The 16327-nt window shown below is 45.1% G+C and overlaps 1 protein-coding gene across 2 annotated transcripts in view; it reads left to right on the top strand.

The window, feature by feature from the left end:
- SEPTIN2 (septin 2) overlaps positions 1 to 16327 on the top strand; it is a 34334-nt gene that overhangs the window by 10323 nt on the left and 7684 nt on the right. For both annotated transcript variants that reach the window (XM_060151614.1, XM_060151615.1), the window contains exons 4-11: positions 7824 to 7910; positions 8652 to 8775; positions 9698 to 9832; positions 10004 to 10121; positions 12163 to 12264; positions 12668 to 12813; positions 14184 to 14267; positions 15157 to 15214. In XM_060151614.1, the coding sequence (XP_060007597.1) occupies positions 7824 to 7910; positions 8652 to 8775; positions 9698 to 9832; positions 10004 to 10121; positions 12163 to 12264; positions 12668 to 12813; positions 14184 to 14267; positions 15157 to 15214 (854 nt within the window). The remainder of the gene's footprint in view (positions 1 to 7823; positions 7911 to 8651; positions 8776 to 9697; positions 9833 to 10003; positions 10122 to 12162; positions 12265 to 12667; positions 12814 to 14183; positions 14268 to 15156; positions 15215 to 16327) is intronic.

Here is a 16327-nt window from a genome sequence, read left to right as displayed (position 1 = left end):
TAAACAAGGAACAACCCTTACTACACACATGTGTTTTAAAATAAGTACTTAAAGTCGTTTGAAATTGAGTGGTTACCTGAAATGTCTATTATATCAGATATATTTTATCATGGATTATAGCATATATATTCTGTTTCAGTGTGTCCATAACAAACTTAACTTGATGAACTATTAATTCTGCTTACCATACCACATTTTATTTCATTTCTGATAATCGCAAGATTCTCCCCAAATGCTGAGGTAGCCGCTGGGAAAGCTTGATGGGTGCTCATGCATGAGTGGGACAAACGATTGTTTCCTGGGATAAACAGTTCACAAATCTGAGATGATAAAAACTGTGGGACCCTAGGCCCAGAGAAGTGAATGGTGACATGTTTTAGGAGCACAATTACATGATGATGTTAATAATGCAAATTCCAGTTCCTGGTAGAAAAGAGAAATGCAGTGCAGTCTGTCACACAGTTACTTAATTTAGAGCTTTAAAACCAGACAGTTACTTCTGGCCCTGATAGAATAACTCAGGGGTTGACAAGCTCTTTCTGTAAAGGGTCAGATAGTAAATATTTAAGGCTTTGTGAGCCTTACAGCTTTTGGTGCAGCTGTTAACTCCACTGTCGTCGTGGGAAACAGCCATAGACGACACATGAACAAACAGGCACAGCTGTCCCAGTGAAGCTCTGTTTTGTTCATGTGGTAGAGGGCTAGATTCGCAGGAGACCTGCAGCTTGCCAAACCCTGAAAAAGCTGTACCAGACTAGTCCTCTTGACCTGAATAACCAGAAGCCTCAGCAAGATACATGAAACAGCCCTTTTAAGACATTGAACAGGCAGTGCAGGACTTTGGTCCTTGAGAGAAGGAAAAAGAATTCTATGAACTATAAAGGTACTCCAGCTTTCTGCCATTCACCTGCCCTTCTCCCAGGGAGGAGTAAACCTAACACGGTTAGTCTCGGCTAAAGAATGAGACCACAGTTCGGGGAAGCTGAGGTAACAGGCAGAAGAGAACGACTTCACACATCTGCATTGGGGTTCCTTTGGCACCATGGCTGAACAGTAACTTGTATATGGGTAGGGGAAGCCTCCTTGAAGCCAGGCAAAATAGAACCACCAGGAAGGAGACTGCATGGATGGAGTTAGAGAGCTGGAAAGGGGTCAAGGAGACATTGGAATTCCAGCCAACCGGAGGGAAATCTTACTGAACACCCATGACATTCAGGAAAGTCCTTGCTTAGGAGGAGGGCTGAACTCACATAAAGGCTGTTCTAAACCCTGTCTAACAAAGCTCATAAACGAACCTTGAAAGGATCAAGCTTCTTTACAAATGAATTACCTACTTGCCAGGACAAAAACCCATCACTCATTAAAGAAGGACATTAAAATCTAGACACTTACAGTATAACCTTCACAATACTGAGCATCCACTAAAAAGTTCCTGGATGTGCAAAGAAGGGGGAAAAATGGCCTGTAACCAGGACAGAAATCAGGCAGTAGAAACAGATCCAGAAAAGAACAAAATGGAACTTCTAGAGATTAAAAAATGTATACAACGTCTGAGATAAAAAATTTTCTGATGGGCCTAACAGCAAATTGTACACTGCAGAAGAACGGGGGCAATAGAAAGCATCCAAACTAAAGCACCAAGCAGAATACATATAAAGAAAAGCATGCAACCGGATGGTGAAAACCACTGGTAAATGGGAACATCTTACAAGCACACCCAGGGCATGTAACCAGATGGCGAAAACCACTGATAAATGGGAAAGTCCTACAAGCACACCAGGGCATGTAGCCAGATGGTGAAAACCACTGATGAATGGGAAAATCCTACAAGCACACCAGGGCATGTAACCAGATGGTGAAAACCACTGATAAATGGGAAAATCGTACAAGCACACCAGGGCATGTAACCAGATGGTGAAAACCACTGATGAATGGGAAAATCCTACAAGCAGCCAAAGAAAAAGAAAAACATTACATAGGGTCGGAGGTAAGAAGGACCACTGACTGCTCATCAGGAATAATGTAAGCCATGTGGAATGACAGTTTAAAGTACTGAAAGTATAAAACTATCAGCCTAGAATTCTGTGTTTGTCAAAAATAACCTTTAAAAATGAAGGTTAAAAAGAAGGTAAAGACATTTTCAGATAAATAAGTGGAAAGAATTTATCAGTATCAGACGTATACCGTAAGGAAGATTAAATGAGGTTTTCAAGTTGGCACAGAAAGGAGAGCACTGGAAATGGCAAATGTATTGGTAAAAATAAGACTTCTTGCTTTTCAGTTTCTTTCAAAGATAATTGATAGTGTGTAACGTGTAGGAATAAAATGAATAAGGGTAGCGCAGAGGACAGGGTGAGTAGAAGCGTGCGGCTGTGAACTTCTTACGTTACGTGTGAGGCGGTAGAACATTACTGAAAGGAAGATGCTGGGTTAATGGTGCATGTTGTGAACTTAAGAGCATCCACTAGAAAAATAAAGACTTGGCTAAAAGCCAATAGCTTTGATAAAATAGAGTATAAAAAAGTATGCAGGGGCTGCCCTGGTGGCGCAGTGGTTGAGAGGCCGCCTGCCGATGCAGGGGACGCGGGTTCGTGCCCCGGTCCGGGAGGATCCCACATGCCGCGGAGCGGCTGGGCCCGTGAGCCATGGCCGCCGAGCCTGCGCGTCCGGAGCCTGTGCTCCGCAACGTGAGAGGCCGCAACGGTGAGAGGCCCACGTAGCGCAAAAAAAAGTATTCAGTCCAAAAGAAAGCAGGAAAAGAAAAAAGGAAGATGGCAGCAAGATGGCAGCCTTGAGCATAACCTTGTCGATAATTATGTGTAAATGGACAAGGTAAAGTATAAGGGAAAGGTAGGGGTTATCAGACTAAATGACCTCCTGTTGTCTACAGGAAAAACCCTTTTCATTAAAAATAAAAGAATGGGACATTGTGATGCAAGCCCCAGTCATAAAGCTGAAGTGGCTGAATTACTATCAGACAAAGCAGACTTTAGGTCTACTACCTGAATATTCCCAGAGAGGAAGAACTTTATATCATAACGAGAAAGGGATCTGTTCAAAACAACATTATCTAAAATATGCATGACGCAGAGTCTGATGGGAGAAAGATAAATCTGTGAGGACAGGAGTTTTTAACACTCCTCACAGTAGTGTATGAAGCAGATAGAAAGTCAGTAACGTTGTAGAACGTTTAAGTTATGCTGTCAAACAGTACAGCCCAGCTGACATGCAGAGCACTGTGCTGAACAGCTGCAGGACACCTGTTCTTGTAAGGCACGTGGAACATTCACCAGACATGCTCTGCATTATGAGAGTATTAGGCCAAGCACTGCCCTACTGCAAATGATGAGAAAAGTAGACTTAATTCCTCATGAGCCTAGACACAGACACCTTACTAAAATTGCAGCAAGTCCTTAATACAGTCAGTTGTACTGTAACACAATATTTGTGTGTTCCTAAAAAATCATCATGCAGGGAAAATAGGGACACGACACTCAAAACCTTCCTCAGTGACGTGTTAGGAACATAGTAAAAATGATCTCAGTTTCACATGTTAAATGGTTAAGAAATCAAAATTACTACACCAAATAAGCCACTGAACTGAAGTTTGTGAAAGGGGGCATCAGGATGGTTGCAGCCTGTGTGTTATTGTGAGGTTGTGGAAGGAGGGCTATCTGAGGATGGGTGGACAGTTGGGACACTGGAGGTAAGTGGCTGTGGCTTGTAATACGTCAGCTGGTAGCTGTGGTGTATGCCTTGGGAGGAGTGTTCCTTTGTGGCTTGATTCTGCTGGGTAGACCTAGTTTCTCACCAGTGAAATCACACGTAAGTAAATGCAGCGTTTGTATTATGCTGAAATTGTTACATAATATATCAGTTGTGTTGGAACAAATTGTCACTTTCAAAGCAAGTGTCATGGCAGGACTGACTGTGCATCCTAAATGAATGGGGTTGGTCACAGGAATGTGTGGTTTAACACTGGAAATCAATCACTTTGGTCCTAAAGGGGAAATACCTATAGTTAGCATTACTTTCACTCATGAAAAACTGAGAGAAAGAAGTAAAATCTCCTTAATGGCAAATAACATGATTTGTGTATGTTAAAATCGTAAGAAAATACAAAGCTGCTAGATCTAATAGGTAAAGTTTAGCAAGATTGCAGGTTCCGGTCAGTATACAAAAATCAACTTTATTTCTATAATTACCAGCAAGTAATTTAAAAATGAACTTAGAAATACAATATCAAAAATAATTACAATGATAAAATCTTTTTTAAAAGTAGTACCATTTATAGTAATATAAAAGGTACATACTGCTTAGGGATAATAAAACAAAATGTGGGGACTTCCCTGGCAGTCCAGTGGTTAAGAATCTGCTTTGCAATGCAGGGGACGCAGGTTCAATCCCTGGTCGGGGAACTAAGATCCCACATGCTGCGGGGCAGCTAAGCCCGCGCGCTGCAACTACTGAGCACTCGGACCGCAACAAAAAGATTCCACATACCACAACTAAGACCCGGAGCAGCCAAAAATAAAAATAAATATAAATTTTTTTTTTTTTAATTTTTTTAAGCATATCTTTTTTTTTTTTTTTTTTTGCGGTACGCGGGCCTCTCACTGTTGTGGCCTCTCCCGCTGTGGAGCACAGGCTCCGGACACGCAGGCTCAGAGGCCATGGCTCACAGGCCCAGCCACTCCGCGGCATGTGGGATCTTCCCGGACCGGGGCACGAACCCACGTCCCCTGCATCGGCAGGCGGACTCTCAACCACTGCGCCACCAGGGAAGCCCTAAATATATTTTTTAAAGTATTAAACTTAAAAAAAATTTTTTAACAAAGTGTGTGCAAGACCAACACTGAAAACTTCAAAACACAGCTGAAAAAACCAAAGGAAAGCTGACTGGGTTGCGAGACCTCACCTGCTCGTGGAGTGGGGCTCTTCAGATGTCCTGCCTCCCCAGATTGACCCATAGAGTCAATTAAATCCCTGTCAAAATCACAGCAGACTTGTGAAAAACAGGAATTAGTGATCTGATTCTAAAGTGCAAATGTAAATGCAGAGGGCCTAGAATATGACAGAACAATCTGATTTCCAACAAAATCCACAGCAGTGCATAAGGTAGGCATAGAGATCAACTGCATAAAATAACAGCCCAGACCGCATGTATATGGTCAGCTGATTTTTGACTAAAGTGCCAAGGTAATTCAGCATGGGAAAAGGTTAGTCTTTTTACAAATAGTGCTGTAGTAATTGCTTGATTGTTTGGGAAAAAAGTGAACTCTAGCCCCTCCTTTACACTGAACATCAACAATAAACTCAGGATGGATTGTTGACCTAGTTGGAAAGCTATAAAAAGTCTAGGAGAAAATTGCTTTAAAAATGTTTATGACCTTGGAGCACGCAGATTGCTTAGGACATGAAGAGCACTAGTCACAAAATAAAATAATACGTTGTGCTTCACTCAAGATTTGCCTTCTTCAGAAGGCACCAGTAAGAAGATAGGCCATAAACTGAGAAAGTGTTCATATCGTAGTATATGCAACACAGGACTTACATCTAGAATATAAAAGTTTTCACAGGCTTAGTAAGAAGACAAATGACCCAATTACCAAAAGGGTCAAAAGATTTGAAGAGACATTTCATGGGAGGTAAACAGATGGGTGGTAAACACACGATGACGTCCTCTTCAGTCATCAGGGAAACACACATGAAAACCACGATGGGGTAGCCCCGCATACCCGCCAGACTGGCTGAAGTGCTATAGGCAGGCAGTGCAAGTGTTAGCAGTGGAGCAGCTGGTGAGAAGGCAAAGTGTGCCCTTTCTTCACAGTTACATGCGCACCCTGTGACTCAGCGGTCCCCTCCTAGGCGCACCCGAGAGAAGTGATAGCACGTCGCAGACTGTGTGAATTCTCAAAGCCAGTTTTCTGGACACAGCTCGGGTGTCTGTCCAGCAGCAGGTTGTGTTGTATCCACACGACAGAACATTGCTTGGCAGTGCAGAGAAGCAGGCTACCGGTAGGGGCGGCAGCACCGACCAACCTCAGAGGCTAAGCGATTGTATGCTGCGCCAAAGCTGCCGGACGCAGCGGAGAGGGGCTGCTGCTGTTTCGTGTTAAATTTTTGGGTGGTGATGGATTTGCACTGGTCCACACCTTCATTCGCGTCGTTTCCCCCATCTGAAGGCTCCTATTTGGGACACTCCCAGCTGGGATAGAGATACTAGTGAAAGTATTAGGACAGAGCAAAGCTAGGTGTGCTCAGAGATTCAGCCCAAGGGTGGCATCATGTTCTGAGTTAATAAGCAGATTATTTGTAGATGTTACCCCAAAGCTATTCCAAGTGAAATAAATCACTTATACCTTTAAAATTAAGATTCATAATTTAGAATCAGCCATCTCCACTCAGACACCTTTGCTCAGCTGTCTTCTGGCCTTGGTCCCTTTTCAGCTGTATTAGTCACAGCTCTCACCATTCAGTCGGTGACAGAGTGGCTTTGCCTGGCATCTTCCCCTGCTGGACTGCCAGACTCCATGGGAGCAGGGACTCACCCATCCTGTTGTCTGCTGTGTCCCCGCACCTACACCTGTGCCTGGCACTCGGGGAGAGGACTTGGCACGTCCTGGCAAAGTCCCCTGCAAGTGTAGTGAACGTGTAAAAGGGCGTTGCTGGACACTTTATTAAAAGGACAACTTGCTGGGATAGTGTGTATTAGGTCATATCCTTGCTCTCTTATATTTGGACATGTTCAAAATGTAATTCTGTTTTTGTCCTTTTAATGTTCCTTTTCATCTATGAAAATGGCAGTCTAGTTAAAGTGCAGTCCTAATCGTGTATGTCTACAAATTTCAGATTCAGTCTTCTGTTCTTGATTTTCCCAGAGGTAATTTTTAAATCAGATGTATGCTCCTTCCACAGGCTGAGCAGGCACTTAGCAGAGGGGGGGTCGCACCGAGGTGCCCAGGGGACAGTCGGACCAATACATGCAAACTTAAGCCTTAGATGATGACCTCCAGTAAAGTGTTGGAATCTGTTCATGCTTCCTTGGAATAGGAATTTTAATTTTTGGTATTTTGCATCTTCTTTGAAGTCAAACTTCAAATATTCAGAATACGTGATACACAGTGGTGTAAGTGGAATTTTTAACTCGTTAAATGCTTGAGTGGCTATGCGCTGCCCGAATTGGTCGCGTTACACTCAGCAAAGTGAGCAGGAAGTTGCCTGACGTACGGTGGTTGCCAGCGGTGGGATGTGGGGCTGTGAGTGAAGCAGGAAGAGGGCAAGGGGCCTGCTCTTGCCTTGGTGTCACAGGGGAGATGGCAGACTGGTTGTGCACAAGGGTTAGCTGTCCATCCGTCCTCCGTGCCCTGCCACAGCTTGGGAAGCTGGGCGTTGTTGACGTGTGTGTGTGTTCAGTTCTCTGAAACGTGATGAGTTTAAGGGTTAGCGGAGCCCATACCTGAAAATCTACTGTGCATTCCTTTTCTCAAAAAAAAAAACCCACCTCAAGTCCATTCCACATATTTGGGAAGAGGTCACATTGTGTTTATGACCTTAACGGATCCTGGAGCCTCACAGACCTGGATTCCAATTGAGGCCTTGCTCTGGACAGCACTCTGAGCACAAGGCTACTGACCTTGGAGCCCCTATTCCCCCCTCAGTGGGACCGGGAGGGTTGTGCCATGTTCACAGTCGTCACATGGGATGCAGAGACGGATGTTTGTGAGGCGCTCAGTCCAGGGCCGGGCCTCACGTAAACGCTCAACAGATTTGACTGTGTCACACATAAAACGTCATGACATCAATTTCCTTTTTGTTTCAAGGTGAATCGGGTCTCGGAAAATCAACTCTCATAAACAGCCTCTTCCTGACTGACCTCTACCCAGAAAGAGTCATACCTGGAGCCGCAGGTACGGAAGTTTCCACGCTGCACTATGTGAAAGCTGCTGCGGAGTGCATAATTAGTATTTTGTGCCTTAGCTTTGTGTTTTGTTTGTTTGGCTCTAGACACAAGGAGAACGTCAGTCAGGTAGGGAAAGGTGTGCTGCACCTGACGTCCTTGGATCTCGATTATACACACTCAGACCATGTACCATGGTCCGTCTTCTCCAAGCTTGTTTTCTTTGTCTACAAAGTGTAATAGTTCCTGCCTATGTTGTATGTTTGATGGGAGGATCAGTGTTCTCATGAAAAAACCGGCATACACAGAAGATTTCTGTGGGCATAGGTGTCATCGGACCTCTTCCCCTAGGTGTTAGCGTCCAGCACTGGACACTGGGCTTCTTGAGGCTGTTGAGTGAATGAACCGTGCATACATCAGTCTGGGACTTGGGCCACCACAACACGACTGCAGCCCTTGGACGGTTTTTAAATGAATTCATTAATTGTTCTTTTTGTCCCGGGAATCAGAAATTATAATTTTCAACTCCCAAGCAGCCCTTTAATCTTAGCTGCGATGTGTCCTTCGCTGACCCTGGGTCGTTTTTACACAGTCCTCATGTTACCTTCTGAGAACTGTCCTTAAAGAGAAATAGTGAACTTCTGAGTCATTTGTTTAATAAAAAGAAAGTAACAGGTAATTTCTCATTTTTGCAAACTGGCTCTATTTTAAGGTACGTTCCTTTATTAAGTTTGCTTCTTCTTTTTCTTAGAGAAAATTGAAAGAACTGTCCAAATTGAGGCATCAACTGTTGAGATTGAAGAGCGAGGGGTCAAGCTGCGGCTGACCGTGGTGGACACACCAGGCTACGGGGACGCCATCAACTGCAGGGATTGGTACGTGCCCCAGAGCCCCGCCAGTGACGAGGCTGTGTGCCTGCCTATGTTTGTTTCTTTGTATTTCAGTCTGTAATGTTGATGACTGATTGCTGGGTTTGGAGTAGCTGTGTATAATAAAACAATGAGACAATTTAAATCATTTTAATTACGGCATTTTAAATGAGGAATTTCACAGGGAATGAGTATTTTTTTCTGTAAGAGCGTTCTAGTGAGATCTGATATCACAAAGCCAACCATACAGCAAATGCTAGAATAAATAAAGCACCTTGATTTGGACCATGGCCAGTGGACAAGATATGGTAGTACAGCCTTTCTGTTTTCCATATTCAAGAAGATGAAACCTCTTAAGAGACTTGCTCCAGAGCTAGTGTCTGTAACTGGCTGCTTGTTGCACCATTTGCACAAGTAAAGAAATCCAAAAGTAGAATGTAAGCGCAGTCTGTCCCCTGTACCTTGCAGAGAATCCGCCTTCGTTGTACACACTCCCCTGGTTCTAATCCCCATAAGCATAAAGCACCAACTTTCCAGCACTGATGAGAAGAGGGAAGGAGGAGAGGGCTCTCTTGCGTCTTTCTCCTTCACCAGGGGTTTCTCCCTTCCTTCCGCAGGCAGCCCTTACTAGCTCCCGTGTTCCGCTCCCACTCTGCCCCGACTGTCTTCAGTCAGTCAGCTCAGCCTCTTTGTAACCTATCCATCCAGGCTTTTGACCTTCAACACTTATGGAAATGATTCTTAGCACAGTTTCCGAAAGCCTCCATCTTGCCAAACCTAGGAATCGGTTTTCTGTCCCCATCTTACAGTTGAATTATTAAATCACACCTGCTGGAGAGGCAGGGGATAGAACAGCTCGTTTTGCCTTTGAAGTTTGGGACAGCTGCCTCTTGCATCCCGTGATTACCTGTGTTTGTGTTTCTCTCAGCTTTAAGACAATCATCTCCTACATCGATGAGCAGTTTGAACGGTACCTGCATGATGAGAGTGGTCTGAACAGACGGCACATCATTGATAACAGGGTGCACTGTTGCTTTTACTTTATTTCCCCCTTCGGACACGGGTAAGTAAGCGTTTACCATGGAAACCTGGTGTATAGATTAAGATTTCGTGTTTACTATGTGGGTTTCCAGCTTTCCTCCAAGCTGCATATTTTATTATAAGAATTGGGGTAATTTTGAGAGAAAAAAGTTCAGCGTGATCTCCTTATTCTTCCCTTAAACATGACTTTTAGACTTAAGCCATTGGATGTTGCGTTTATGAAGGCGATACACAACAAGGTGAACATTGTGCCTGTCATCGCGAAAGCCGACACGCTCACGCTGAAGGAGCGGGAGCGCCTGAAGAAGAGGGTGCGTGCTGGGCTCCCCGGGCCGGGGCGGGGGGTTCGGACAGTCCCTGCCTGGCTGGTACAGAGCGGGCCTTGCTGATGTCCGTGCTGTCAGCGTCGGTGTGCCTCTGTCGTCTCACAACTGTGTAAGTCAGACGAATTCTTAGAAAGGGACTGAGGTGCGTTTATGTTTTTGAAGGAGGGCTGCGTTTCCCTCAAAACAGGTTTGTAGCCGTTTGCAGCCCCCAAAGCAGAGTGTGAGCTTTTGCTCCTCTGCGGCCCTGGAGCAGCTCTGGATGTGCTCCCAGCGTGTGTAGGGTCCCTCCTGAGAGATGGGAAACGGCACCTCGTTGCAGTTTGCGTCCGCCTGGTTGCTGGTGCGAGTTTCTGTCACGATACTTGAAGCCCGTTGCCGTGTTCTCTGGGGTTTTAGAGCTTGCCGCTCTTCACTGCGTTTTTATTGACTCACAGGTACTCATGTATTTTTAGGCATTGACTGTCGCGCTGCACATTACTTCACCTAGTTGGACTTTCGTGTTACCTCATGTCTCTCTTGATGTCTTCTGCTGTAAGCGGAGCTTTAAACTAATACGGACTTGTGTTTGTCAGCCCTTTCCTTTATTGTCTCACGTGTCTGCCAGTGTTTTAGGAAGTATTCAGGCCCTCGGAAGAGTCCCTGAAAGCTTAGGCATTTCTATGCTTGACAGTAAGTGTCTTGGCAATTTACATTTAAGGGAACTTCACCTTTTATAGGATGTTACATTAAATTCCGGACAGGCAGGAGGGGCAGCTGTCGGGGTTAGGAGGCTTTATACCCATCTCTGATCCTGTGTCCAAAATTCTTTGGGCTCGATTTCAAAGGCTGAAAGGAATTGAAATCGTGGGCCTTGGCAGTCCCTCTCCTTATCCGGTTTCTTCCTTGTACCTGTGGGTGTGCTCCTCCTTCACAGTCTAAGAACATCTGCCCACCTCCCTGTCTCTCAGAATGGCCCCGTAGCTCTGCAGTCGCCCACAGTGAGGAGGTGTGATTATTTTTGATCCATCACTTTCTTGCTGCGGAGTGGGGAGCAGGCAGGGGGTCACGCTCACCTCTCAGCTTCTCCATCTCGTTGGGGAACAAGCAGTTAGGAACAGACTAGGGCCAGCTTGTGAGGGGGAGAGGGTGCGGGGAGGAGGGCCTTCTCTTAAACCCCAACTTAGTGCGGACAGGGGGTTCGTCCAAGATCTTTGACCACGCAGGGCCCTTCAGGTCACATTAAGGAGGAGAAAACTGGGGAGCAGGTTTGAAGTAGGGGTGCTTCCTGCTTACTTGCTTGTGCTCTCCCTTCCCTGGGTGGTCCAGACTCTGGCGTGAGAGTAGAAGCAGAGCCCCAACCTCGCGTCTGACGGAGCACCGACACTGGGGGCTTGGGGCTGCTGCTTAGTGGACTGGCTGGTGGTGAGTGCCTGCTTACTTCAACTCCAGCCCAGTTTCCCTTTCCCTCTAGGCTACTCTACTACTTGGTTGATAGTTCAGACTGTGAGGTTACACTGCTGACCACTTTTTTCCTGTTGAATAAAATCCAGACTCCTAGATCCTTCACCTGGTGGCATTCAGGGAACTGTCCACTTCAGTTGTTTCTTTGTCCTGTCCAGCTGGATGTCTTAACCTTCCAGCCATTCTGGATTTCTTGTAATTCCCAAGACACAACCCTTGCGTCCTCCCCTCCATGCCTTTGAGGAGATGTTCCCTCTGGGCGCATCTCCCTTCTCTACCTGCAGGACTCCTTCCGGAGGCTGGTTGTGGTGTGGTCTGCTTTACCTGCCGTACTGGGACTGTCGTTAGTCTGCTGCTTTGTGCAGTGAAGGTGGTGATACGTTGTTGTTGTTACTCTGGACAGAGGGTCCCTCGGTGCAAGCATGAATACCTTTTTAGCAGTTTGTAAAATCATTTGAAAATGATTTTAATCAATATGATTATTGACATTTGGATAATTCTGACATACTTCTAATATGATGCGTTAGACTTGACTGAAATAGTATGCAGTTTGCTACAGTTGCTCCTGGTTTGCTGTTTCTTTCAGATTCTGGATGAAATTGAAGAACATAACATCAAAATCTATCACTTACCTGATGCAGAGTCAGATGAAGATGAAGATTTTAAAGAGCAGACTAGACTTCTCAAGGTAGGAGCTTTGTCTCCAAGTACACAGTGTAACTCACTCACTCCTTTTTCCTGTAGTCAGTGCATTTAAAATGGAAAGAGCTGGCAAAGCACAGTCTTAGAAGGCTTGGCCTCTGAGGTTGCCAGGTAGATTTGGTCGCAGTGGTAGTTGTGCTCTAAAGATGTTCTGGCATAGCTGTTACCTGAGGCTTAGAAACCTCACTGCAGGTTTAGTTTGATTTCCTACAGTTCGTCCCATGTGGAAAAGAGCTGCCACTTGCAAGTAAAATATGTGTACCGTTGGTTTTCCAAGTGAGCCTCGTAGTTGGCAGCGGCGTGCTCATTCTGTGCTGTCGTTCCTGTGTCCGCAGTGAAAGTTGGGGTTCCCTGTGTGGAGCCAGTCTACCCCGTGTGTCTCTTTCTAGGCCAGTATCCCATTCTCTGTGGTTGGATCCAATCAGCTGATTGAAGCCAAAGGCAAGAAAGTCAGAGGCCGCCTCTACCCGTGGGGCGTCGTGGAGGTGGAGAACCCAGAGCACAACGACTTCCTGAAACTGAGGACGATGCTCATGTAAGACGCGCGTGCATTCCCACCGGCTTGGAGAGCAGAGCTTTCGAGTGGGGGGTGTGCGTGGGGCCTGCGAGCCACACCGGCTCCGTTGTGCTCCTGCAGCAGGGCTATCCCGGCTTGATGCAGAAGGCCCTCCGCTCTCTGGGACTGTAGCAGACTAGCCTCTTCCACCTGGGGCCTGTAGCTTAATACACTCTCCTTCCTAATCTCAAAGACCTTTTTGATGCTAAAAGTAGACTAGAGCTCGCCTGTGGTGTGGCTGCACCATGCACAGGACACCTCAGCTCTGGTGAGGAAATGGACAGCGTCGCTGCCTGGGACCCTGGGAGCCTTCTCCAGCCACTGCTGAAGTGCAGCGTGCCCATCAGCCTCAGGCTCTCACACGAGGTGGCCCCGGTTAGCCTGGAGGTTCTCCAGTCGGTTTTTAGCAGCTAGAACAGACCTGACCACAAAAACAGACTTTTTTCCTCTAAAAATAAATTGTACATTTAGTAACAAACATGCATTGCTGTTGCCCTTGAATAAAGAGGCTAACAGAAAGAGTGTAGCTAAAATCTAACCCCTCTTTCATCAGAATTCTGAGATCAAAGAACGGCTGGTCCAGATAAATTTTGAAGAACTGAAAATTGCTCTACAGGCCACGTAGGTCTCACTTGGTTTAGGAATTTTTGGTGAATTAAAATCACTAAAAATACCATTAAAGTTGGCATTCAAGTTATGTCAGATATAATTCAGTCACCATGTCAGGTGTGAAAGTGCACCCAGGCCCTCCAGGGACAGGCCCTTGGCTGTCATGATCCTGTCTCAGAGCTGAGTGCTTAAGTATCTGAAAAAGCTGGGCCGAAGCTAGGAGTGTTTTCCAAGATGATTAGAAGATGCAAAGTGCTGTTTCTGTCTTATCCAGAAGATAAGTACTTTGATTTATGGTTTTCTCCACAGGTGACACTAATAGGCTCTTTGTGATATACACGTTAAGCTTAAGGAGTCACAAATGTTTGAATTGCTTGTTTTTCGTAAGTTCTTTCAGAAAAGTGTGCTCTGTTTCAGACACTGTTTACCTAAACAATCTCCTAAAGCCTCTGTGCCTCTCCTTTTGTCCACTGTGGTGATCTCACGCAAGGGGTGGTGCTTGTGGCGGAGACCCTGTGGCCCAGCTGGGTGTGTCTGTGCGTTGTTTATCGTGGTAGCAAAGAGATGCGCCTCTGTAGATGTTTCCACAGCCTCATTCCCTTATCCCGCAATTCCAGCAACTTTGTGTACTGTTTACCAAGTAATCTGGGGTCTTAGTTCCTGGTGTGTGTTCTGTGTCCTTCATTGGGTGTTTTTTCCACGCGAATGGCATAGCCCTGGTGCATCCTTTTCTCTTTCAGCACTCACATGCAGGATCTCCAAGAGGTGACCCAGGACCTTCACTATGAAAACTTCCGATCCGAGAGGCTCAAAAGAGGCGGCAGGTTGTTGCCCCAAGTCATGCTGTCCCCTCGGTCCATATTTGGTCACCTTGAGTCATGCTGTCCCCCTCTCCTCTGTGTGTCCAGCTCAGCCTTGACCACTAAGCATCACCATTTGGTTTCCTACTCAGAAGCGATTGGGAGATACTTGTTGCTAATTTAATCAAATCGTGGGGTTGGGGTTTGTTTTTGTTTGGGGTGGGGTTTTTTTGTTGTGCCTGTTAAAAGGTATCTTTAACCGTTGCATATCAAGAACAGCTCTAGATGGAAAGGCCAAAGACTTGTGTTGGATCCTGTTTCAACACAAGGTCCTTCGTACATACGTATGAGGTACACTTTAGAGTCTGCTTTATGGTGTTACTGATTTGGGGACCAGATGTGAAGAAGGGATTTAGAGGCAGCGGGAACATCCCAGTCTGAGGAATACAGCCAGGTTGTGGTACCAAGGGAGTGGGCCCATGTGGAGCCGCGTCTTCGAGGGCTCAGAGGGCCTCCTGTGCCGGCTTCTCCACTTGGACACTCACATCCTATTCCTTTTTTTTTTTTTTTCATCCTGTTCCTTTTTTAAGTACGACTGTTGTAGTGTTTGTTCATAACTTATCTTAGAAGAGTATTCTTCAGATAATACCTACTGTTTTTGGGGTAAAGTCGAAAGTGCCACCCCCCAGCTTAGAGTAAGAAAGAGATCTTGAATTTTCCATTTCGTATTCCATTTTTCATCGTTTTCTTTTCTTATTCATGTCGTTAATCAGAAAAATGATAAATTTGTGCAATTTTCAATAGATATGTTTCTCAGAAATATAAAGTGAAATATTACTTTGAGCATCTGTTGTCAGAAATGACCAACTATATTTGTCGTAATATTATAATTGTAATTTCTTTCACCTCTTAGAAAAGTGGAAAATGAGGACATGAATAAAGACCAGATCTTGCTGGAAAAGGAAGCTGAGGTAAGTAGAAAAGTACTTTTCCTGTTTTTGAGTCTACTGTTTAGTGTATACCTAAAAATATTATTTGTAGTTCATATAGTTTTTTTTCCTTGTTTTTTTTGAAAAGGAACATACTATATATAACTAATCTGTTATATATATATATCTGCACATGATAATATGTATATATATACATAAGTGTATATATTGGTTTACATATATTATCTCATTTAATACCCAACAGCAATTTAGTGGGAAAAGTTGGAAATAGTGAGAATTCAGTAACGTGACTGGTTTTTGTAAGATGTTTAAAAATCAGCAGTTTTCCCATATATAGACAATGAAAATATAATGAAAGAAGCTCATTCAGCATCATTAATGAAAACGAAAGAAATACGTAGTAGGGCTTATATAGGGGAAGAAACTAGAAAAGGCTCTACTGAAAACTGCTTTCAAAATTTGAATAGACACAAAGCTTTGTAGGTAGGATGCTCAGGGTGAGGATCACAGCTCTCTCTAACTCAATTCCCACAGAGTTGTGTGTTTGCTGAGTTCTTCGTTTTAGCGAGAACTTGAAGCAATTCCATTTGTCTTGAAGGCTAAGCATTGGGAAACACAGGAAGCTCTATAAAAAGCAGACTAACGAAAAGAGGCTTGCTTTACTGGTTACAGAAACATCAAACGGTGGTCGTCCGGAGTTTGGTACAGGCGGGTTAGGCTGATTAAATGCAGGTCGGGGCTTCCCTGGTGGCGCAGTGGTTGAGAATCTGCCTGCCAGTGCAGGGGACATGGGTTTGAGCCCTGGTCTGGGAAGATCCCACATGCCGCGGAGCAACTAAGCCCATGTACCACAACTGCTGAGCCTGTGCTCCAGAGCTCGCGAGCCACAACTACTGAGCCCGCGTGCCACAACTACTGAAGCCCATGCGCCTAGAGCCCGTGCTCTGCAACAAGAGAAGCCACCACAGTGAGAAGCCCGAGCACCACAACGAAGACCCCCCTGTGCAGCCAAATATAAAGAAAATAAATATATTTTTAAAAATTAATAATAAGTAAATGCAGGTCTGGGAATAGATCAGAAGTGTGGAAATGTGCTCTGAGGTAAAGGTGGTGCTGAGACCTGTTAAAGTGGTG

The sequence above is a fragment of the Lagenorhynchus albirostris genome, chromosome 6 (genome assembly GCF_949774975.1).
Source record: "Lagenorhynchus albirostris chromosome 6, mLagAlb1.1, whole genome shotgun sequence".
NCBI lineage: Eukaryota > Metazoa > Chordata > Mammalia > Artiodactyla > Delphinidae > Lagenorhynchus > Lagenorhynchus albirostris.
This window is presented reverse-complemented; position numbering and strand designations above follow the sequence as displayed.